Source organism: Vanessa cardui, chromosome 22 (genome assembly GCF_905220365.1).
Source record: "Vanessa cardui chromosome 22, ilVanCard2.1, whole genome shotgun sequence".
NCBI classification, from domain to species: domain Eukaryota; kingdom Metazoa; phylum Arthropoda; class Insecta; order Lepidoptera; family Nymphalidae; genus Vanessa; species Vanessa cardui.
In genome coordinates, this window is record NC_061144.1 from 1,040,706 (window position 1) to 1,067,127 (window position 26,422).

Genomic DNA, 26,422 nt, shown 5'->3' on the forward strand with positions numbered 1-26,422 from the left:
ACACATTAATACCAAAATTGCTATTATTTTTAAATGGCGCTAAAATTTAATTAAACGTTTTCATATGTAAGTTTTTTATCATATTTATCGAAGTGCAAACATTTTAGTATCATTAAGCCATATTTTAAATAACAGGTTATATACAACGTGCAATAACGATGGAATGAACGTAAATGCCATTATGTATTAATAGTATTAAATAAATTAAGTGACCTATAATCCGTTCAAATTGATGGCTAATTGTAATATTATATTATCATATAAATTAAGTGCAAAGTTTTCGTATTAGTGCTATCATATGATTTACACGAATTTCGTTTCTAGTATAAAGATTTGACTTTGAACGAAGAATTCCAGGTCTTCAAGCATGCTTTGATATGTGATAAGCTATGTCATTATGCTAGTTCTTCACTTATTAGACTTTATTATTATCTATTGAATCTTTATTGAAGCTGCTACAGGTAGGTACCACTCAATCATCATTCTCCCGCCAATCAATAATAATGTATTGTTATGTTCCAGTTTGAAGGGTAACTGATACAGATTCCCAAATTCGGAGCATGAGTGATTGGCCATAAAGAATGGTAAATATTTCCTTCACTATCATCCAGTAGCACTTAGGCCATTGGTGCTGTAAGAATATCTGACGATTGGGTTACAGGTAGGATTTCTGTAAGCCAATCTATCAAGGTGCTTGCCAAGTAGTACGATTTTGATATTGTTGCTGAAACCGCTCTTTAGATGAAATGAGCGTTTTCGTACATCTATTCCTGTGACACGATACAGCATACATATTAATATAGACATATTCATATCCATCCGCGGTTAATGGCAGTGTAGCTACTCGTGTATAAAAGAAATAATTCACATTATAAAATTGACAATGTAGGTATGTGTCAACATCAAGATTAAATCAATAAAAGCCACAAAAAAAAAGATTGAATCAAGAGGAACTTAAATAAAAATTAAATATATAAATTATTCTTCGTTCAATTTTATATTTATACAAAATAAATAAATATTCAAATATACTATTAAATTAATTATAGTTCAGTCATTGCTATTAAATATTACATTAGTAATTATTTTATAAAAACCCGCTGTAACGATTTGTCGCAAATTATGTATTCAGATTAGCAAAGGTAAAAGGAACGGCAGATCGGTTGTTTCAAAAAATTTAAGGTATTCAGAAAAATATGTATCAAGACTATTTGTACACTTTCGAAAATAGTACAACAAGCGACATCCCCACTTAATCCTACTGACGTGACCGTGCGTAAAGGATCAAAATTGGTCTTTTTACTATAAATGGGAAATAAAGTTTTATTTTTATTTAAGACTTTTTTACATCTTAACTACTAGTCAACCAATCATAAAATATCATATCCAAGTTATTAGCAGCACGTAAAAAGGTTGAGGATACCTTCCACATCTACCCGCTCATACGTATCGAAGCCGTGAATTGAAATTAGTTGATAATAAAGCCATAGGAATAAAGCCCACAATAGTTTTAATCAAGAAGCAGCTATCAACAACTGTGACTTTTCAATTATTCGTAGTATGATCTTTAATCCATGACAAATATTTGGACACATCGGTAAATACAGCGTATGAATTTGGATCACATATCGCCGCATCTTGTCTTGATAAGCTCGCTGAGACGATGCCTCTGACGTACCAAGCTCCGGGTACTTTGTTATCGCCCTTGGCATCAATTACATCTGGTATGAAGACCAGGAAACCTCCACCGCTATCGCCGTTACAGGCTGAGGTACCTGAAGTCAATTTCAATTAGGGGACTTAAATACAGCAAAGAGTACAGAAAGTCTATAAAATACCTCGATTATGTAGTATTTAATCGGCAAACATTACTTAAGCAGTAAAATATAGTGATCACTGTACATCCTCAGCCTTTTATCTATTTACAAATACATCCTGTGATGATGATCGTGGTGATATCTTTCCATTGGGTATTGTTTGAATATTGTTGAAGTGTGGTGATTAAGATATAAGCGTGCTTTTGCTTTTAATCGTTATTCATTATTGAACAAATTACATTTCAAAAGTATTTTTTTCGAAAACATATATTCTTATCATACTTCGATTATGCTGATGTAATCAAAAAAGTTTTCGCAAAAATCAGTTCAATCAAATGTCAATGTCCTTATGCCATACTTAACTTGGCTACGTTTAAAATGAGAATAAATATTAGATTCGATTTCAAATGATTATCTACTTTTGCTCTTAAGATTGAGATCAGGTATTTGATTTTAAATGTCAAGTTAATATAAAATGTAATGAAACTTCTAATTTTTGCTTACCATTAGCAAATCCAGCACAGAATTTCTTATTATTTCTTAAAGCATTTGAATAAAAAATTGGATTACTTAAAATACAGGAATAGTTAGGAATCAAGGGCATCCTTGCAGCGTGGAGCGTTGACGTCAAAGAGTCTGTTATATCAAACCCCCAACCAACCACCTAAAATTGTAAAACCTTTTTATCTGAAGATTATAATATAAAAGAAACTGTAAATTTCCCACTGCTGGGCTAAGGTCTCCTCTCCCTTTAACGAGAAGGTTAAAAGCATATTCCAACACGCTACTCCAATACGAGTTGATGCATTTACATGTGGCAGAATTTCTTTGAAATTAGACACATGCAGGTTACCTCACGATGTTTTCCTTCACCAACGAATTCAAGATGAATTATAAAGACATAGTAAACACATGAAAATTCAGTAATGCCTGGGTTTGAAGTTTGCGGATTCAATATTGGGGAATCACCACTGAATTTTCATGTGCTAAATAAGATGATTGAGATTAAGTTTTCTTGGGGAATTTTCTGAAAGTCTATTGGAACACAATCGCATAGTATAGTATGTATAGTATAGTAAGCGTTAAACATTATTAGAATTAGACCCCTTGGTCATTACCAAAACACACCAAATATAGTTAACATCAGTATAGTTTATGAAGTAATTCAAAACTCACCGTCCCAAGTATTTCATAAGAGGTAAGTTTGTCATAAGCCTCGTCATACCATAAGCAGGCAGGCTGCACGTAATTGTTGAACACAACTTCGGTTCTCAGTTTTAGTAATGATATATCATTTTTGAGATCATTATGGCTATATTCATCGTGGACTATTACTTGGTACACCTGAAAATAAGACATTAACAAAATAATCTATCTGAACATAATAATAAAATTACACAGAGTATTACGTGGTGGTAGGGCTTTGTGCAAGCCCTTCTGGGTAGGTACCACCCACTCAACAGTTATTCTACCGCCAAATAACAGTACTCAGTATAGTTGTGTTCCATACAAGGGACATAAAATCTTAGTTCCCAAGGTTGGTGGCATATTGACGATGTAAGGAATAGTTAATATTTCTTACAGCGTCATTGTCTATGGGTGATGGTGATCACTTACCATCAGGTGGCCCATATGCTCGTCCGCCAACCTATACCATAAAAAAACGCAGTACATATACCAAAATAACATTTTTACAATTTTTGTCTGTCGGTTAGTTTTGAGTGGTAGCTTAAGATGTAATGTATTATCTTTTAAATTACCGATTCTGGAATGCTTATCAAATTCTGCGAGAAAAGAAAAAGAAAGCTACTTCGTTCCAAACCGGGTGTCCAGCGGTAGACACCGTAGCCTTACCTTAATCGAAGTAGCTTTCGCTATATACAATAACAACAACAACCTGCAAATTTCCCACTGCTGGGCTAAGGCCTTTGGTAAGAATATTTGGAACCTATTCTGCTACCAAAAATTTTTAAAATAACTGACATAATCGATTTATATACAATTTAAACAATAACAAAAAGAAAAAAATGTTATATTAGACCGCCTACAATAGAGAGAGAGGGTATAAGGGTATGAGGGTTTTTAACGATTTCCGTCAGTTCACTACTCTGAGCCTCAAAGAATATCGTTCCAAAAAAAACTGATGAATATAATATCATACCTGTACTTCCTGCGTTGTTGAATCGCTTTGAAATAGGTGGTACTTCCCTAAAAATACGCCCAAAACCTCTGGTACAACTGGTGATCCGTTAATAGTCGTACAATGAGCAGCTGTAAACAGAAACAAGGGTATAAATAGGTAATATTTCAGTTTTGAATTTCGAATGTTTTTTTTCTAGTAGGTGGTTTTTATTTATTATGATCTCATGATCATGTCATGATTCCTAAATCATACCCCGCATATTTATCCATGCCCAATTTCTAAAATTTGTAATTTGTAATTTTGCATTTGAACAAGTTGAAATGTTTAAACAAGTTGAAACTCAATATGGAACGTTTGTGTGTAAAGGGGGTTGTATATATAGGATACTAGTAGTCGCCTGCGGCTTCGCTCGTAGTAAAAAAAGTTGTCTTTACTGAGTTCAAGTTTCTCTCATACCAAATTTCATGAAATTCGGTTCAGCGATTTGGTCGTGAAAGAGGGACAGACAGACCGACAGATAGAGCTACTTTCACATTTATAATATTAATATAGATTATAGATTATAGAATTAATGCTATTTTAGATGAAGATACACTTTGGAAATGCAAGCCTACATGCCGAAAATACGAATGTTAAAATAAAAATCATGATCAATTTCTTTGACCGGTCCATTTCAGATCAGAGTTTTCTTGACAATCAATAGGAATAAGGATTTTTAAAATTTGACTTTGTGAATCTCAACTGATATTGGCAGATCAAAACCGTCAAAATTATTGGTCGATTTCAGCAAATGACAAGATAGCCGACCAATGAGCGTTCAGTTTTTACTTTATACTTCATCTGACGTTGATCATTATATTATACGTGTTTCAAATTGTCTTCCAAAGCAGGTAAGGTTAATCACTGCGTCGTCACAGAATACTATGAATTGTAAATAGTAATTTAGCATTTGAAAGACTATTCAATTCTTGGGGAAGAGTTGTGTGATCTACTGATCCAGTTTCGTTTATTTCTCGTTTAACAATAGTTCACAATAGTAAAGCATGTTGATGGACTTTATTTTTTAACAATATTAGCATATTTATATATAGTGGCATAGTTTGAGGAAATTTGACAATTTCCTCAAATGCATCACGATGGGGCTAGGTCCAATGTTATGTCGCCTTGGGCCTGATTGAACTGGGTCACTTTTCAAACCGAAACTCAGCAATAGTTATTTGTGTGGTTTAGCGGTGGAAAAGTTGCTGATTTAGTGGTACTAATCCAGGTTTGCACATGGCTTTTAACTAAGTGAACGATTATTAAAATCGATGCTAATTAATCAGATTTCGTTTTATCTCTTTCTTGTATATAGTTTGATAATCTAAAGAAGAAGACAAAGCATTGCGTAACGACAATCGATACACAAAACGAATTAGATTTTTTACATTCACAATTTAATCATTCACTAAAAAGTGTTCTACTATTTTTATTCAGAAATTTTAGTATTACTATTTTTATTAGTAACGGGATAAAATTTGACATGTTTATATAATTCAATATCCCGCATAATTTTCAATTAAAGCACTGTTTTCAATTAATTAAAAAAGTTGAAGTAAATTTCAATTTAGTTTTCAGTTCTATTGTAGCCTTAATACGATATTTCATTTGTCATCGAAAATAAAAAAGAATAAATTCTAATTACAAAATTTATTAACTGCCCAATGTCTGGCACACGTAATGATCTCTAATTAATTTTGTAAGCAATTATTTCACACAACTTGTAAGTCCCCATCGAGCAAGAGTCAACGACTTCTGAATAAAATTCGCATCACTGTTTCAGACATGTATACAATACAAAAACAAACATTATTTTTTATACATTTAGATATAACAATGGCAAAGCTGTGTTCATGACGTTAGATAATTTGTTTAAATTAATATCGGCTTTCATTAGTATGAGTGAGGGACACACATGCTTACAAAATGTCTTAGTGTGCGTGAGACGATTGGATAAGGAGAGCGAAAAATACAATTGTTTATTACTTGTTTGTTAAGTTTAAATTAATTTGTCGTCTAGTCATTAAAAGGGCCTTCGTCGAATAGATTCATGATGATGATTCATTACGGGGGTTACGTCCATTCTCTTATAACTTAGTCGGAATAAGGTTGTATTCTATTCACTCTTAGTATATACGGTTGAACTGCCTAGAAACTGTATCTCATTTCGTCGTTTACTTGAGTTTAAGTAAAGTTAGATAAATCAACAAATTCAAATAAGCTCAAATAATGCGCAACGTTGAAGAACCTAGCATAAAATCACCCCAAAAACAAGTAATATTTTTTGTGTTTGATGTTTGTGATTTTATTTATTGCACAATAACTTCCAATAGCTTTTACATACACATGGGATAAATAAGATATATTATATATGGAATATCGATTAGAAACCAGACGTCATAATCTCGAGAGACACTGGATATAAATTAAGTAATTCAGAGCGTTCATTTTTTATAATTTTGAAAGTCCCTAGAGCAGTTATGAAAATCGAAGCAGCTGAAAGACAAATTACCTGTTAAAACGAAATTCTTAGATATAAGTGTTCCACCACAGACGTATCTCAGTGAAGACTTTTCTTGTCTGTAAATAGCAACGTGCCAAGGCCAGTCGCCAGATTTCGTGGTAAACCCACTGACTATGAGCTCGGTATGCAGGACTTTACGCTTGCCGCAAAGACGATCTGGTACATTTTTTCGTTTCGCCACACCAACTGGAAGATCTTCGAAGTATGTCTGAAAATTGTAATAAATATAAGACCTACATGTTTTTGGAATATACAAAGACGGCATCTTGGAGGAATCTTGCTTAACTAATTTGAGTACCAACCTATAAATATCCTACTACTGGGGTAAGGACGAGGCTTATTTTGAAGAAGAAGGAACTTGTTCTACACGCTGATAAAATGTGAATTTACGGACACATGGAATATATCACCCAGCACATATAGTTTCCTTCACCGTCAAGCTTAAGATTAATTATAAACACTAATTAGATACGCACATGATCATTAACCAGCACTTGCTTAGTTTTGAACTCGCAAGCTTTGTGTTTAAGATTCCCGTAGCTTCACTTATTATAGTTTGTTAAATGACGATTCAAAAGTGCTTGTGAAAGCCTACTTGAATAGAATATAAACTACTTATCTCCCATTTTCATGACAATGTATTAGATTTTTAAAAGAACTAGGTATATAAATAAGAAATTATACAGGATGCCTTAGTCTAATACGTACCAAATTTGCTGCACGGCAATTTTCTTCTCCGTCAATTTTGAGACTGGTTAAATATGGAGGCGAATATGGGGCAGGGTGTCCCTTCACATTGATTACGTATTCATCTATGTTATCGACAAAGATCAACTTAAATACATTATAAACATTATCTTCTGAGCTCGAATATCTTGCACCGTCTGCCTGAAAAAAGAAAATAATATTTTTAGAATGCTTGTTTTGGCATGGTCATGATCTCTTTCTTTAATTTCGTTTTTACATGTCAGACCCTTTCTATTATTTTTTTCAGTAACTCTTTCACGTTTATTATCAAATGGTGTTCTTTTTTTCGGCCATTGAACGATGAAAATATTAAAAGTATAGGTATGAGGTTTTGTCAAAAATTAACGAGTCAATAGCTCGTGCTGCTCTAGAGATTATTCACCACATTAGCCTATTCACACGCAACTTTTGGTGTGCTACTAAGAGTATTATGCTGGAAATTCTTGATAATTTTTTAATCCAAATAGGCTTAAGTCCAAAACTTTGAGGTCTAGCTTTATGAGCTATATACCTTACTAGTTTGGCAGCCAAATGAAGTGATTTTCCAAAGCAAATTCTGAGATCAAAGAATGATCGAATTTCTCTGTTTTTCCCTCTCTATGTATATATGAGTATAGTGATGTGTAGTGGCGTGTGAGTGAAGTTATTACGAATTACTGAGGTCTTATATTATAAGCTAAGTTGTTTGTTAAAATTTGTCGTGCTGGATATCGTTGTGAGGTAACATCGCTTGCTGGTTTTTTTTAAACTTTTAATGTGTTATGCATTTGATTCAAAACTTTGCTGGTAAGTCGATGGAATTGATGCTTACTATTTAATCATTGATGATTATGTTTTCTTTACTGAGAGGGATATTATTATTATTTTTATAGAGTGACAGGAGGGCTGGTTCGTTTTTTGCCCAGAGGATCGGAATTGCGATTCAACGGGGAAATGCTGCTAGCATTCTTGCCACCATTCCACGCGGTCAAGATTTATACAGTAACTAGTTTTAGTTCATATTTCTTTACTTAATCGATTTCTTACAAATTGGATCAGAAAATGCGTAAACTTTGATTGCCAAACAATATTGGCAGATTATATACAATCTTAATGAATGTTAAAGGTCGTTGTTTGACATAAGAAATCGAGATAAAGGAAACATTATTTATGTACAGTTTGACCGTAAATCTGTATAATATGTATAATATGGAATAGTTATTATTTTATGAAAAAAAAATATTTGAAGTCTATAGTGTATGAAATCTTAGGACATATCTTAAGACTCTTATCTTACTCATAGCATACGTTATCATACCTGGTTGTAGGTATTTATACCTCCGATGCAAAAAGGGCTGTTCAAATTTTAACATATGTACTTGTGTGTTTGTCTGTGTCGTAGTAAGATATAAGTCGATTGAATTTTTTTTATTTAGCATGTTTTGTTTTGAAAGGGGCCTTGATCGATACTGTTTTTAATTAAGAAATAGTGCTTGGTTGTTTAAACCATTATTTACATCCCCTATGCGCTACCAGCCTTGGAAATTAAGATGTAATGACCCTTAAGCGTATATTTAACTGACCCTTTAAAATGGAATACAACAATATTAGGTATTGTTGCTTAGTGGTGTTATTGTTATGAGTGTTGCCTCCTGGCTATTTATATTCATATTCAATATGTGTTAAAATAATTTGACAAAAAAAAAATACAATTTCTGTCTCAGGTATTTCATTTTCCGAAACAGTGGTAGTATTTATTTTGACCATCAATAAGTGAGTGTAATCTTTTTACAATGAATAAAGTTATTTGAGTTTGATTGGGTGGTATCCAGACGTACTTTTAAAAAGACCTATTACTCATTAGTAATAGATGGCGTATTGCGAACGTATATAATGATCTATAGTTTAAACAAATGTAATTAAACAAAGGCAATACACGAATATTTTAATTAACTCGTCGTTTTTCCTCAAACTTACCAATGACAGTGCGGTTTCTGAATCGAATGTGAGTCGCAGTTCCGTGCCTTTGCTTATTGATTTCTTTATAGTTATATTGTATCCATCTTCTAAGCCAGTTTTGAAATACGATAATATATCATCGTTATGAAGACACGGTTTCACTTGGAAACTGGGTAATGGACGCACACTCTTGTAGAATTTGATCGTGTTCACTTTTATTAATATCGATAAAAGAATTAAAAGTAATTGATATATAACTTTCATTATCGAAATTTGTTTCTTTCACAAGTCACATGTTGCTAAGGATTTTTTTGCACTGTTTTTCTTATCATTTATAATCACTGTTAGGGTTTACACATTGTATTATTTGTTTGCCTTTTATATTTATATTAATTCAATTGATACGAGCTTGATCTGAGAATATGTGAGCTACACTACTTGACAGATCATCACAGTTACAGTTCGAACGTTAAAACAGTCTAAGTGTAAAATAACCATCTTTGTCGCTGTCGATTTAAGTATATTATATTTTAATTTTTTTTTCATTGTTACTTGATTAACAAAGAAGAAGGAACTGCACCTTGTATTTATATTAAAATAATTTAATTTTTTTTGTTTTATATTATAAATCTTATCGACTATTACAAAACATTTTCAGTTAGTATTCCATAATAAATTAATATTTACCTTTACAATACTTTATTTTAAAATCATCTTTTACTAAGATGAAATCTAAAATGATGAAAGATGCAAGTCAATCACACATATTCTGACATTTCATGATCGTATAATAATATTATAAAAAGTCTATATATAATCATATGAAGCAGTAAAAAATATGGTGTGTGATAATAAAACGTCATGTTTTTATATTCGACCATTAAAAAAAAGTGACTGCAACATCGTGAACAAGAATTACTCGTTTGATATCGTTGTATTTTGTTAAGGAAAATAACTTATTTAATAATTAATAATGATATTTATTACAAAGAAATAAGAGCTATTATTCTTTAATGGATATTTATGTAATCAAGATTTTTACCTCAGTTCAAGGTCAAATTGTTATTTAGGAATATCCTTATCGTCTTGATTTTTAGTATTGAGAGTTACGAATTTCCCTAAAAGGTCATAAGTACACATCATTTAGATGAGTTAATTGATATACTTTGTAAATGATACGCATACATGTACATTTTTGTTCGTTTTATTTAAGTTTAGTGTCTATTTTGTGCAGCAATGTATATCGTTTTACAATTAATGTGAACTGCACGCAACATAATATTATACAATTGGTTACTTCTCGGACAATAACACGCCTTGGGTATCAAACGCCTCCTGGGCAATAATTTGTTATATTGAATTCGTAAATAATTACAAAATACCGCTGAAAATCTTTCGCCAGTTTTTCGAGAGATGTCAAAAACTCAATACAGCTAAATTATAATGCTAAAATTATGTATCTGTATATATGTATGTAAACAGTTTGTCTTTTCGCTTTATATAATTACCACATACACACATAATTACCATTGTAGGTTTTGAAGGATAAAAAAAATCCATTTCACATTTTATATATATTATATTATACTTTATTTTTATTATTGCGGACATATCAATAGAATAATTCAAAGTACTTCTAATAGTCATATTCATAATAATATACAGTATCAGCCAGTAAATTTTCTGCTGCAGGGCTAAGGAGAAAGTTCGAAGTATATTCCACCACGCTGCTCCAACGGGTTAGGATACACATGTGGCAGAATTTCGTTTAAATAAGACACATGAAGGTTTCCTCACAATGCTTTCCTTGCACGAGCACTATTAAGAAAATTTTGATACATATGTTAATAGGAGAATGCTGTAATTTGGTACAATGGATTTGCTCTGATGATGAAAACACTCATTTAACTTGAAGTCTTAAATGGTTTGGTCCACGAATCCTTTACCTAGCATTAAAAAGATCGTTTATAGTTTCCTTCATATAATTCTAAATAAATTTTTCAAACACTATTGAATTTAATCCATATGATCATTAATCCAGTCAGTGTAAGCTCCAATATCCGTGAAGACGACGTATTCGTTCGGGTCGCAAAGGGCGGTGTCAAGTTTGGCAACACTGAGGGATACAATGCCCCTCACATACCAAGCGCCCTTGACATACGATTTTACAAATCTGCTGTCCTCATAAGGTACGTAGACTGCAAAGCCACCGCCACTGTCACCATTACACGCTGATGTTCCTGAAAAAGTTTATGGGTAAGAAAATTTTCTTCTAGACCACACTACTCCATGGAGTTTTTTATTTGGTAAGAGACAGTTATATGGACTATATATGTAGTACAATTACATAAGAGGCACACTCATAACTCACCATTGCGATGGCCAGCACAGAACTTCTTGCCATTAAGAATTGTGGCAAAGAATAAGGGCTTAGATCGTATGCAGTCTAAATCCGATATCATTGGCATTGTCGCTTCGTGAAGCACTGTTGAAAGGGACTCCGTCTGGTCAAAACCCCAACCTGTAACCTGTTAAAAAGTATGTGGTAATATCAGTATCGTATTGGACTATGAGCTTTAAAGTCTGTTTTAATGGACCAGTTGTCTTGAGTCAGCAGTCATTATCAGTGTAGATTATGGTTACGTTTCCTTATCTTATTTTCATTTAAAATATACTATAAAACAAAGTCGCATTCTCTGTCCCTATTAAAAATCTTATCTTGATCCTTTAAATCTTTATGACTATGCAACAGATTTTGATGCGGTTTTTTTATAGATAGAGTGATTCAAGAGGAAGATCTTTGTTTATTGACATGGACGATATAGTAGAGAAACACTGATAATTTTAGAAGTTCGAATGTGATGTCGTAAATAAACAAATTCTTTAGTATATTAAATATCAGTATTGCACTTGTGCAAAGCCGGCGCGGGTCGCTAATATTATTTTAAAAATACATAAAGGGAAAACATAAAACCTTTTTTGTAACAAAACTTTTTATTTATATTTATGGTTATCTTATTTGGTGACCACTGCCAATAGTCAATCATCAATGGCATAAAATTACATAATTTTTTTTATTACTTACCGTACCATAAACTGTATAGGATGTCAGTTTTTCTTTCAATCTATCAAACCATATACACGCAGGTTGTATATTTGAATTGAATTCAACAGCTGAATTCATTTTCAGCAATGCTATATCATTATCAAGTGTTCTGGGTACAAATTCTTCATGGACGACTACTTCGTATACCTTGCAAAATACAACATTTTAAAATACGTCTAGAATTTACGCTCCTTTATATCTATAAGAGCATTTACATATATAGCAATCGATCAAGGTGTATTATTCTTTTTACAAATTTACAAATATAGCAACACGTACAGCCTGTAAATGATTAATTAATATTTTGCCCACGGCTGGGCTAAGGCCTCTTCTCCCTTTGAGGAGAAACTTTAGAACATATTCCAACATTTATTTCAATCAAATATTTAAATCAAAATCATCTGAATTCAAGCTAAAAGCGTCGTAAGCGACAGCCACATTTCTAACATTATATGTTTTAAACTAAAACATACCCCTCTTTCTTGAGAATTGGGATTTCCACCAATCAGATCGTGTTTCCCTAAATTAATACCAAGTGATTCTGGTAAGACAGCTGCGTTATTAATCGTCACACAATGAGCGGCTATAAAGATAACATCGATTTAATTATAGTTAAGCCTAATACAATTAAAATTATCAATCAATATCACTATTATAATGGCAATCGCTTTAAAATATGTATGTATTTCATTTCATAGATATAATGTATTAAAAACATTCGATTATAACCAAAAAGTTATTGTTATAGCCTAAGTTACTCCTTATTACAAACGTATTGTACCTGTGAAAGTTCCATCAAAATCGATCCAGCCATTCCAGAGATCAACAGAAGTAGACGGACAGATAGAAAAAAAATGTAAAAAAAAATAGTGTGTATACTTTCGTTTGCATATGGTAAAAGCGGTAATTTTAATATTGCAAACAGACCCTCCAATAATATTATGTGTATAGATGTATGAAAGCTTCTAATATATCATCGGATTCACCAGTTAAAACGTAAGTATTGGAAATCAGTGTTCCTCCACAAATGTACTTCAAAGTTGCTCTTTCGATCCTGAATATTGCGACGTGCCACGGCCAGTCACCAGGCTTTGAAAGAATTCCATGAGTGATAAGCTGATTGGGTCCCTTGCGTCTTCCACATTGGAGATCCGGTACATCTGGTCTGGGTTCAGCACCAACTGGATGCCTTTCAAAATAGCCCTATTAAGAAAAACATATTGAAAACTTCACAAATGGAAACTTCGACGGAATCTCCGAATCATTTGTTTAGTCTCCAGTTTTAGATATATAATAATATCTAAGACAAGAGTTCCATCCATTTATCTCGCAATACTAAAAAGTATTATTATTTTGTTAGGACATTTTATTGTGAATAGTTTTCGCCCAGTGATCAAAACTGAAACTTTAAGAAAAACAAAAAAAAAGAAAGATTCGAAGCCTTAGTACAGTATGGAGGCAAATAATAATTAACTTTACTTTAATACCTGTATTAATTTTACTTTAACATAAATAAATGAACATTAACAACAACAACAACATTCTGTAAATTTCCCACTGCTGAGCTAAGGCCTCCTCTCCCTTTGAGGAGAAGGCTTGGAACATATTCCACAACGCTGTTCGAATGCAGATTGGTGGAATACACATCTGGCAGAATTTCGATGAAATTAGACACATGCAGGTTTCATCACGACATTTTCCTCCACCGTCGAGCAAGAGATGATATATGAACACAAATTAAGCACATGAATATTCTGCAGTATTTGCCTGGGTTTGGAACCCGCAACCATCGGTTAAGATGCACGCGTTCTAACCACTGGGCTATCTCAGCCCAAATAAACATCAAATTCATACAAATATGAAGAACTTACAAAATCAGGTTCTTTACAGTTTTCCTCGCCTTTGATTTTGATGCTCACCAGATAAGGTGGCAATAGAAAGAAATGTCCCTTGACATTGAACTCCAAGTTATCAGTATCGTTGAGTAATACCAATTTGAAGACGTTATTTCCCAGCGTAACAATCCTACTCAGAGAATTTTCCTGTAATATATAATATTATATTATATATTATTATAATATTTCATTTATGTAAGCCCATATTAATCATTCAAACTGGCTTTAAGATCCTGACTTAATTACTCGCTGATAGTTCGCATCTGTTTTTGAAACGACTTTTGTCCCAGTTAAGTAACTACACATAGAAAATTGGGAATGGTCTCATTTTGAAGAGTTCCAGCAGTAGATATGCAGAAGAATTAAGAGGATTCTTGCAGTTTAACAAAGATTCAATATTAGAAAGCGAAAAAGTTACTGGCAGGGTAGAGAGCGGTACTACGAATGCATAATAAAAAAAATTAAGCGTTCTAATCCTGTCATAGGTTTCGAAATTGCCATAAGTATAAGTCTTGGTAAAGCCACTGGTATAATTGAATCAAGTTTGCGCAATAAATCATTAGTATGTACTCATAGAAAATTCTTACTAAGAGCTCGGAGTAATATAGCTGTGTTACGATTCAATTCACTTATACTCACTTTAGTTCTAAAATCACTAAATCAATAATAAAACGACCAGAATCATCACTTACCTCTGTGATCATTGCTTCCATATCAAATTTCAATCTTATTTGGGTACCTTTAGTTAGTATTCTGTTAATTCGAATATTGTATCCATCACCCAAACCGGGGGAAAAATATGAAATAATATCATTTGTATCATTACAAGGCGTATCATTAAATAATGGAATTGTAGCTATACTACCGGATAAGTCTTCTGCGGATTTCAAATTTATCAATAACCCTAGTATTAGCAATGTACTAGATTTTATCAAAATCATTGCACTTTATTCACTTTAATTTAGAATTTTACGTGTGACTATTTAGCAATGCTTGATCAACACTAGATATGTTATATCTAGTGTTGATCAAGCATTGCTAGATAGCGTCAGTTCTCATGCTACATGTTTTATGAAAAATAAGTATATTTATGATACGTCTGGGTTTTTACGTCATAACATTATAGTACAAAGATGGCGCGCGGATAATGGAACTAATGGTCTATTATATTTGAGATATATCGATAAGAACATCGCAATCTAATAGTATTAAAAATTATATAGTAGTATAGCTTTTGAGTTGATTACTAGGCTAAGGGTAAGTGTAATATTATGTTCAAATATTTGAACATATAAGAACTCAAATATATTAAACTATCGTTAAAAATCCTGACGAAAAAGTAGAATTGTTTAAAAAAAAGAAAGAGAGAAAGACAAAGAGAGTTAGACAGCGACTTTGTTTTATACAATTTTTAGCTGCTAATAATGTGTTCATATTACATTATTTTAATATCTGGGTACTTTGAATAATTCCTTACGGTGCCATATTTTGCAGCATATAAAAGTTCAAGGTTAGTATTAAAAACAAGTTCTGAAGTCAACAGATGTTTATAATTATTACTAAATAGTATAAAACTAAGTCGTTTTCCGCTATCTGTCTGACCCTGTGTATGGTTACATCTTTAAGACTACGCAACGAATATAAAACATGCATAATATAGTAGAGAAACCCTGATAATTTTAAAGGTTTATTTCGAATTTAAGCATTACATCTTTAAATTTGATAAAGATCACTATCTCTGAGGTGACTAAAAAGGTGTGAAAGTTGTAAATGTATCACGGTTTTCTGTAGAATATTCAATATAAGTATTGCTTCCGTGCGAAGCCAGGGTTTCTTATTTACTTAATAATCTGATATTATTCTACATTCGACAGGTCCGACTTTACAAGGATTGTAATTTGTTATTAAATAAAATGCAAAATAGCAATAAAATATTAAAAAGATTTTTTATTTGTAACGTTTATATTTAATTTTGAAGTTTAGATTAAATCAGATTAGACAACTATGGTGGCAAATTTATCGTTGTGAGTATTTCTTACAGTACTAACGTCTAAGCGGTGGTGGCCACTTAGCATAAGGCCACTTGACAGGCCACATCATACTTACGATTTGTTTTAGCTGTTGCTGGTCACAATTTTTTTCCTATTTCTTGAGTTCTTTTTATTGCCACTCCAAAGACATGCTATACATTTTAATAAAGGTGAATAAAAGCAGAGGTTTATTGTAAAATAGTTTAAGTTTAGGTTTCCAAAAAATTCTATAAATGGCTATTTTAACTACATAGTTGATTTAGCTAAAGCCACAGCTAAGCCCTTCAATATGGAAGGATATATAAAAAAAGCCCAAATGCATGCTGCATTTTTTTGACGAGTCTTTTAATTTACACTGACAAGGATGCATTTTTAAATATAATTGGTGATATTATTCTTAAAATTTGTTGATCTCAATCCATATGATCATTAATCCAATCTGTGTAAGCTCCAATATCCGTGAACACGACGTATTCGTTCGGGTCGCAAAGGGCGGTGTCAAGTTTGGCAACACTGAGGGATACAATGCCTCGCACATACCAGGCGCCCTTAAGGTGCCCTTTGACAAAATTGCTGTCCTCATAAGGCACGTAGACGACAAATCCTCCACCACTATCACCGTTACACGCTGATGTTCCTGAAGAAGTAAATGGGTTAAATAATCTTTTACTAGACATAACAGTTCTTTAAAGGCTTGTATTATCGTTTTCCTCATTTCCTATCTCTTTACTAAACTCAACTAATCAATCTTTTTAGCAACTTATCAATTCTACGACGTTATTAATTGACCTTTTTCCAAAGAGTTGCTGTCTTTCAATCAAAAGGCTGATTAAGCCTTCATGACTGACGGGAACTAAAGACAAAACATTATCTATAATGGAATCAATACCAGGAAATCTATTCCATGTTTGTTAATTGTCACTTTAAGGAAAGCCTTATGTTAAAGCGCCAATGAATTTGGTTCAAGATGATAAATATTTTTTTATCTCGTCTGCTTACTATAAACTAAAATAAACATATATACAACAAAATAATGTTCTAGAAAGTTTTAGTTCTAAAAGATAACAACAGTAAAGTTCTTGATAGGATATGTCTATCTTCTAAGATACAGTAATAACAATTATTATTCAAATAAATACGTTAGTTATCTAAGACATTAAATATATGTTAAAATTGTATTGTAATATAATTTTAGGGGATATCATCTCTAAATTATCTATTACATATAATAAAATTGGATTGTCTGTTTTTAATATTAAAATAGCCCTTTTTTAGTCTATGCATATGTATATATACACGGTACATATAGCAAAATAACATTTTTTACAATTTTTGTCTGTCTGTCTGTCTGTTTGTTCCGGTTAATCTCTGGAACGGATGGACTGATTCTTACTGGACTGACTCACTCACTGGCAGATAATTGATTTAATAAGGAGTATCTCAGGCTACCATAAATATATTTTTTTGTTAATTTCAAACGCGTACAAGGTCGCGGGCACAGCTAGTTTGCAATAAAAATAATCGTTCTTTGTGAGACCTATGATCAAAAACTGATTGTTACAATAATTTCTGACCTTGGCAGGTTAAATTACCTAAATTTCAGTCTGAGAGCCGTAGTTACCTTTTGATCTATGTTTCACAATAAAATGATCATTTATATTTCTCATTTACGAAATAATTATCTATATTTATAACAAAATTATGAACACACGGTACATAAACCAAATGAAGATTGTTTTTTTTTTTTCAAATTTTTGCGTCTGTCTGTTCTTCCGGCTAATCTCTGAAACGACGAGACCGATTTTGACGGGACTTTCATTGGCAGAAAGCTTATTTAATGAGGAGTAACTTTAGACAACAATTTTTGTTAAATTCAAAAGCGCACAAAGTCGCCATAAAAGAAAATATAAATTAAAATTATATTTTCTTTACAAGACCAGTTCTCAGTTTCATTATTAATAAATTACCCCCCGCGAAGCCGAGACTCCTTTCTTATAATTATTCAAACATGTACGAAGGAAATACTAAATTAAAGTTGATTCGGTTTTTTATTAGAATGCGTTCATTAGATTAACAGAAGAATTGTTCACATAATTAGTATTTGACGATACATCGCGAAATTTACTTACTTTTATTAATTTTTATTGTTAAACTATTAAAATACAGAAATAAAATAGTTGAGGTACGAATTCAGTCAATCAATTTTGAAAAAGTCAACAGAAAACAAGGCAGGCTGTCTAGCTTTTGACTAAAAACTTTAGGAGAGCGCTTTGAACATTTTCCGTTTAGAATTTTTCGGAAAATTTCAATTGGTGTTTCAGAACTAGACGTTAGTAATGGACATTGCAGCCGCTTCCCTACTCATACCTATAAAACCTTTGAAGGGATTGTTAAATAGATTATATTTCCCAAAATTTTTTTGTCGTAAGTTACCAAAAATGTTTTATATTTTATTAATACGGCTAACTCTTAACCATTCCTGTTTAGATTTATTTTGTATCGGGACTTTCAAAGAGCGCAAATTTTGAAATAATTTTAAAATCTTCTAGTAAAATCGGTTGAAATTTAACCGTCGTTGATTGCTAACAAAATAAAAAAAAAACACTTAAGATAAAATAAACAAGACTCAGCTGGACGATACCTTGTCATTATAACAATAAAAAAAACAAATGTCAAAAAAAGGACGCGACGGTGACTTTAGACGTAAATATTCCACAATTTTTTTTTCAGCGTGCATCCATACCAAACCGACTTCATCTACCTTTGCTTATAGCTTACCATTACGATGTCCAGCGCAGAACTTCTTGCCGTTTAGGATTGTCGCATAGAATAATGGTTTAGTTCGTATGCATTCCAAATCTGGTATCATTGGCATCGTTGCTTCACGGAGTACCGTAGAAAGAGTTTCCGTCTGATCAAAGCCCCAGCCTGTAACCTAACAAGAAGCACATACAAGTTACCTCTTGTAGAATTTAAAACCTATTTTTAATTCAAGGTCAAATCCCAAATTTACAGTCCGGGTAAGAAAAGGTTCGTCACCTTAAGATCTATTTTCGTGTGCTCAGTTTGAGCGATAATCTGCTTTACTGATTGAGAATCATACATTGCGTCGCAATGATTTGATATTTTGATTCAAAATATACTAAGAGTAGTAGGTTTTCTTATTCTGACTGTACGTTTCGAAAAAAAAATTACTTCAGTCAAAAATTTTTGCAATGTATTACTCAATTTTAAGTTAAATTTGTTTTACTTGATAGTAATTATTTATGTATATATTATACCTTGAGTATACCCCACTCGTCAGATATTCTACCAAAAAACAGTAATACTTATACTAAGTATCACTGGTTTTTGGTTCCGGTTTGTAGGGTAAGTGAGCCAGTGTTCATATAAGTTAATGGCGCATTGGCTATACATAACGGTTAGTGTTTCTTAAAACCCCGGTGTCTTTAACTTCTGTTGTGATGGAAGTAATCTATCTACTGAGCTATTTTGACTTTTCTTCAACAAATTAAAATATTGTATACTTACTGTACCGAGAACTTCATAGGACGGTAGTTTATCTTTCAATTTATCAAACCATATACACGCTGGTTGTATATTTGAATTAAATTCAACAGCTGAACTCATTTTCAACAATGCTATATCATTATCGAGTATTCGAGGTACAAATTCTTCATGTACGATTACTTCGTATACCTAAAAATATTAATTTAATACATTTGTAGAAAATTATAGAATATGGTAACTGAAAAATTGATTATGACTTTGATTATGTTAAGTATTCTCCTGTCCGATTCAAGTCACAGTGGATATTCTCGACGGAGAAAAGCCAAAGCAGGAGTACTCATAGTGTAACTTAATACTTATTCTCGTACTGTCAATCCACGCCTCGAAAATCTTCTGCGTCTGAACTCTGACAGATCGTACGATCAAATTTGTCCCCCCATCAGATTGCAAGGAATGCTATGATCGCTTGGAGCAATTATGACTGAATGTTTTTTTTTTACCTAATAGATGTATTACATGTGTGTTACATACACACACATGTATACGTATTGCATGGTAGATTTAGCATAATAAGCATAATGATTCTAGATTCAATGAAGATTTTAGACTTTTGACTTTTTTATTATTTGATATCATCGTATGACTTGATCTTGGACTAAATATTAGAAAAAAAATCTTATTAGATTTTGATCCCAATTCACGTATTGATAAACAGTCGTTTGTATTATACATATAATGTATAAAAACATACCCCTCTTTCTTGTGAGTTAGCATTTCCTCCAATTAAATTGTGTTTTCCTAAATTGATACCGAGCGACTCGGGCAAGACAGCTGCGCTGTTAATCGTCACACAATGGGCAGCTACAAAAATAACATCGATCAATAACTATATCTTAAACGTCAAAAAGAAAGTTCCATGTTAATATAACGGGGAATTACCAGTCAAAACGTAAGTATTGGAAATGAGTGTTCCTCCACAAATATACTTCAACGTTGCTCTTTCCATCCTGAATATTGCGACGTGCCAAGGCCAGTCACCGGGTTTTGAAAGGAATCCGTTAGTGATTAGTTGATTGGGTCCTCGGCGCCTTCCACATTGGAGATTCGGTACATCTGGCCTGGGTTCAACGCCAACTGGATACCTTCGGAAATAGCCCTATTAAACATATTAGTTTACAGTTTTGTGTCTTATAAATACCGTAAATAAAAAGAATTTTGAAGTTCAGTGGAAAGTCAAAACCAAATTTTATAGATAGACTTGTGAAAAATGGGCTTTTATATTTTGAATTCTCGGAATGTTATTTTAACCTATCGCTAATTGAATTGTGGCTTTATATAATTTCAGGAATGATCTAAATGTCTTTGATACGGAGTGAGGGCATTGTTTTTTTTACCTATCAAGTTTCCACACATGTTTTGTTCGTATCTTTGATAAAATTTGTTGTACAAAGTACAAAGTCAATTGTTTTGATCGACTTTGTATCTCGATATGATTGTGTATTTTAATTTACAGACGAATGAAAATCGAGCGATTAACAGCGTTTAACATAATCTTTTGACATTTGTAAAGTACTCAAGTATAATGGATATTCAATTACATTATTATCTTTGCTGTAGTTATTTATAGCCCAGGAGATCTATAGAGATCTGTAATATTATGAGACTACTTTATTATAATGATCCCATCTTAAGCTCCAAGATCATAAATATACCTGTACCTATTTTTCGCAGGGTAAAAACTTTCAATATCGATGTACCCAAAGCAAAATGCTGTAAGAAGTAATACTATGAATGTAACCATAGTATACTAATCGAGGAGTATCATCATCAGTTAGTTGTCTAACTTTTCTAACCGCTTACGCTGTCGCACTGAGCGTCCCTGTTAGGGACGATAAATGAGGATGCCGCTGATGTTTAGAGTCTAAAGTAATTTCAAGAAATACTGTAGCATTAGCTACATTTAGGTCACTATTGTTTTAGTTAGTAGGTAATATTATTTTCCGTCTTTTGAAAATTAAGAAAAATGTATATCAAAATATTTAGATGGATGAATAAAAGAACTGCATGTAGCGGAGATGAGAATGTCGAGAGGAATGTGTGGTGTAAAGTGTTACGCGAATGGATATATGAAGGAATGTAATATATAGTGAAGAATCAGTTCATCAGAAGAAGTCTGAAAGTGGCGCCGATAATCGCGAAGTTATGTGGAAGTTAGCTGTGATGGTATGATATGCAGAGGAATGAGGACCATTTCGGAGGAGAATCTTGTGCATGGACGTGGATGAATATAGAGGAAGGTCGACCAAAAAATGATGAATGAATTGTGTGAAAGAGAATATGGCTGGAAATAATGTTACTTGTGAGATGATGTCAGACAGAAATGACATGCTGCGTCGGCTTAAACTAAAATTGGGATAAGAGCAAGGGGATGGTGATCAAATTATTAAGGTCATTATTGTACTTACAAGGTCTGGTTCATTACAATTTTCCTCCCCCTTGATCCTAATGCTTATTACATAAGGTGGCAATAATGAATATTGTCCTCTAATTTCGAAATTCAATGACGTAGTATCTTTCAGTAGTACTAATTTAAAAACGTTGTTGCCAAGTGTGACGAGTCTAGAGAGATCCTTATCCTGAAATTAAAAAAAATGTTAAATACATATATGTAACATAGTCCTAGGTTTTTGATATAAAAATAAGCCTTATTCCTAGGGGTTTAAGATTGCTTTTTACACATTATCCCATTCAATTCAGTAGTTCATTTGTAAATACTTATCAACTTGCTTAAAAAATCTTTAAAGTTTGTACAAAATGACCGCACTAGATGAAAACCCGGCTTCGCGGGCTATAATAAATAAAATTAAACAAATAAAAAATATGCTAACTACCGTACCCCTGAACGAAATTATTATCACACTTTCTGAACGCGTAATGTTTCTAGGTTGAATAAAGTTATTTGAGTTTGAGTTTGACTAAAAAAACCTTATTTTTTAAAGGTTTCGTTCCAGTCTATTGTAGATCTGCTCGGAATTATTAAAATAGATATTCTTCAATAGGTCTTCGGAGTCGGTTAATGGATTTCTATACTTTAAAATACTTAGAAAAATATTCTCTATAAATATCAAACAAACATAGGATGTTGTTTATTTTCTAAGACTATGCTTTATAATATGACGTCCGCTTGGTATGTTGACTTCCCTTCGCTGTCATTATAAGCGGAAACTACTTTATATATTTGTAATGTATATATAATATATATATTTATCAATGGATACATGTTGAGTACTTGAAGATTTTTTTACCAGGTTGATTATTTAATTCGAACTTCCTATAGGTAAATCAATATTATAATAAATACTCCTTTTCAACCGACTTCAAAAAGGAGGAGGTTATCAATTCATCTGTATTTTTTTTTATGTTTATTACCTCCTAAATGGCTCTAAATATAGCAATAACTATAACAACGTTATATAATCGTAAATCGACTTTTAATTAGTCTAATATTTTTCATTTCATTTTACTTAGGAGGACTCTAAAAAAAATGTTGAATACGCAATTATTTTTAATACTTCTTAGTGCATATTCGTTTGTTTTAAAATAGTGTTTTGTTTGAAGTTGGTTTTTCTTTTTGTTAAAATTTTTATTTATTGTGAGGATTTTTCCAAAAAGCAGGAGATTGTTTGGACATATTTTCTATAAGAGTTTCTTTACTTATTGATTGTCATGAAAAAATATCAGTTTAGTTTTCAATTAGAAATCCATCATAGATGTTTGTATCAGCATATTCACAGCAACAATGTAACCTATACTGATATTATAAATGTGAAAGTAACTCTATCTGTATGTTTGTCTGTCGCTCTTTCACGACTAAATCAACGAATCGAATTTGATAAAATGTGGTGTTAAGTTAACTTGAAGCCCAAGGAAGGACTTAGGCTATCTTTAACGTGAGCGAAGCTGCGACAACTAATAAAATACAATTAAAATAATGAAATCTTAAGCTGGCATAATAATAACCAAATGTATTAAAACAAAAACAACAATTGTTATCCACTAAAAATATTAATAATTTTAAAAAGAATAACATGTCTTTTGTACGTAATATTATAAATACAATAATCTGTATCTGAAATAGTGTTCATGTAATCATTTTGTGTACCTAATGATGCTATCACTAGTTAGATGTTAATGTTCAAAAGGTTAACAGTTATCAATGAATTTGTTAACAAATCCCTCATTCTTCTTCAATTTGTCTGTAAATGATGTATGAATATTTCAAGATCCATAAGATGTTCAAATAAATCTAAGTTTGTTTAATTAATTTGGTGAGGAAATTATATTTTGAATTAGGAATTGCGATGAACGCTTAATTTATCGATTATGTGTCTCAGATCTTATTGTGTTGGGAGTTAAAATCTTACTTTCTTTAACAGATTTATTAATTGTTCGACAGATTAAATAATCCTTCAAAGCCGGGTTCATCTTTGTTAACACGTGATATATTTTATCATTATCAAGGTCATCCATTGGTCAGTAGCTCGTTATGACCTAAGCATATATTTTACACTAGGATAATATAAAGCTTATTTTATTTCTAGTACTTCTGCCAATTGCTAAAAATAATGCCTCATTCAAGTCTTCTACCAAGTAGTAAACTCTTCGTAGAAATGTGCAAAATAGCCCAATAAAGACACAGGGCTTATCTAAACACAGAACTAAAGAAAAAGATTAGACGAATCAATTTTTATTTACATGGAAATAAAATCTCATAATATAAAAACTAAAGAACATTTTGAGACGCTATTATATTAGGGGCTAATCAGTAAACAAATGTATAAGAATATTATGGCACACTTTTCTTATTTTCTTTCTTATGAATGGCTGATTCTTGGCTCTTAACTGATGAAATAAAATATATACATAGAAAATTCTTAATAAGAGCTCGGAGCAATATAGCTGTCTTACGATTCAATTCACTTATAGCTTATTTTAGTTCTAAAACCACTAAATCAAGAATAAAATGAATTGAATCATCACTTACCTCTGTAATCATTGCTTCCATGTCGAATTTCAATCTGATTTGAGTACCTTTAGTTAATGTCCTGTTTATTAGAATACTGTATCCATCACTCAAACCGGGGGAAAAATATGAAATAATATCATTTGTATCATTACAGGGTGTGTCATGATAACGGGGTATTGTTGCTATACTACCAGCTAAGTCTTCTGCGGATTTTGAATTTATAAATAATGCTACAATTAGCAATGTACTAGATTTCATTAAAACCATTTTAGTTTTCTGCACTATTGTATTCCATGTATAATAAAACTTTTTAATTGGACTGTAGTATGTATGTATCACTATTCAGTGGCGCTGGATAAACACTAGAATGTCTGAGACCTATCAGCGTTGAATTGTCTTGTTACGAATCGTTCTACAAGTATGTGTTTTATAGATGTGTCTATATTTTGTATGTGTGTGTAAATTTAAGTGGTATAGTTTTGTAGTTGAATATTTGTTGTACTGCAATTTACGTGTTTTAATTTTGGAATTTTAATTAATTTTAGAACAAAAAGTATCTTCTGAAATTTCAGACTTATAGGGGAAAACAGCTTTTTACGAATTTTACTTGTTACTCCTAATGAGTAGGAACGAGCAGTTATATATTCTATATCAGACTATCTCGTTCTACAAAGAGATATATGTATATAGTATCCATAATGTTTGTAGATAGAATTGTAAATTATTTGAAGAGCTTGCACACGAAAATAAACCTAATTTCATACTACCACTGATACAGGTTGTAATAGAACTAAAAATATGCAGGCTGGTAGTCCTTCTTCTAATGACTTTTTTAAAATTTTATTTTATTTTACCGCCAAATAACAGTACTCACTATTGTTGTGTTCCGGTCTGAAGGGTGAGTGTGCCAGTGTAACTACAGGCACAAGGGACATAACATCTTCCCAAAGTTGGTGGCACATTGACTATGTAAGGAATAGTTAATATTTCTTCGAACGTCATTGTCTATGGGCGATGGTGACCACTTACCATCAGGTGGCCCATATGCTCGTCCGCCAACCTATATATCTATACCATAATAAAAAACATATATATGGACACATTGAAAAAATCCCTACTCACACAGCATAACATGCAACATATTCAAGAATCCGGTTTAGTAATTATAATCGAGTTTTGAAGCGTTATCTCTTATAAAAAGATAAAGCTCGTCTTCTTTTATATACAGTATATTCAATCATAATATTTTATTTATTCGTTTGTAGTGTAATTATATCGGAAAAACTAGTTTTTAAGGAATAAATCTGCTATTATATCGTTTTATAATTTGCTGTCTGTCTGTCCTTGTTTATGCTAAGAGATATTGGTGCGGCTTTTTTATAGATAGGGTGATTCAAAAGGTAGGTTTGTATGTAAAAAATGTGTACAATATATAGAGAAACGCTAACAGTTTTAGAGGTTTCTAATGCAATGTCGTAAATAAGTACATTTTTTGGCGCTTACATTTCCAAAGCTATTTGAACTCTAAGACAGATCAAAATTATGTACAACAGTATTATAGACTTTGAAGGATCTTCGTAAAAGTCCGCGATGGTATATGCCTATCTCTTAGAGATAATCCATATTTTTTTAACCTTTAGTTTTCAC

At 32.1% G+C, this 26,422-nt stretch overlaps 3 protein-coding genes across 3 annotated transcripts; all 3 read right to left on the bottom strand.

Moving 5' to 3' along the window:
• Window positions 1-1,476: 1,476 nt before the first annotated feature.
• Window positions 1,477-9,655, bottom strand: LOC124539442 (chymotrypsin-like elastase family member 2A). Its single transcript, XM_047116839.1, has 7 exons — window positions 9,227-9,655; window positions 7,232-7,411; window positions 6,512-6,731; window positions 3,979-4,088; window positions 2,994-3,161; window positions 2,322-2,481; window positions 1,477-1,775 (listed from the first exon to the last, which is right to left on the bottom strand). The coding sequence occupies exons 1-7, from the start codon at window positions 9,470-9,472 to the stop codon at window positions 1,546-1,548; spliced, it is 1,314 nt and encodes a 437-aa protein (XP_046972795.1). The 5' UTR covers window positions 9,473-9,655; the 3' UTR covers window positions 1,477-1,545.
• A 342-nt stretch (window positions 9,656-9,997) lies between these two features.
• Window positions 9,998-15,226, bottom strand: LOC124539461 (chymotrypsin-C-like). The gene is made up of 7 exons (XM_047116856.1): window positions 14,902-15,226; window positions 14,186-14,356; window positions 13,301-13,517; window positions 12,788-12,897; window positions 12,294-12,461; window positions 11,580-11,736; window positions 9,998-11,448 (listed from the first exon to the last, which is right to left on the bottom strand). Exons 1-7 carry the CDS (start codon window positions 15,148-15,150, stop codon window positions 11,225-11,227), a joined length of 1,296 nt encoding a protein of 431 aa, XP_046972812.1. The 5' UTR covers window positions 15,151-15,226; the 3' UTR covers window positions 9,998-11,224.
• A 1,200-nt stretch (window positions 15,227-16,426) lies between these two features.
• Window positions 16,427-25,150, bottom strand: LOC124539440 (chymotrypsin-C-like). The gene is made up of 7 exons (XM_047116836.1): window positions 24,794-25,150; window positions 22,215-22,385; window positions 20,689-20,905; window positions 20,501-20,610; window positions 19,771-19,938; window positions 19,018-19,174; window positions 16,427-16,876 (listed from the first exon to the last, which is right to left on the bottom strand). Exons 1-7 carry the CDS (start codon window positions 25,040-25,042, stop codon window positions 16,653-16,655), a joined length of 1,296 nt encoding a protein of 431 aa, XP_046972792.1. The 5' UTR covers window positions 25,043-25,150; the 3' UTR covers window positions 16,427-16,652.
• Between the last annotated feature and the right edge of the window lie 1,272 nt (window positions 25,151-26,422).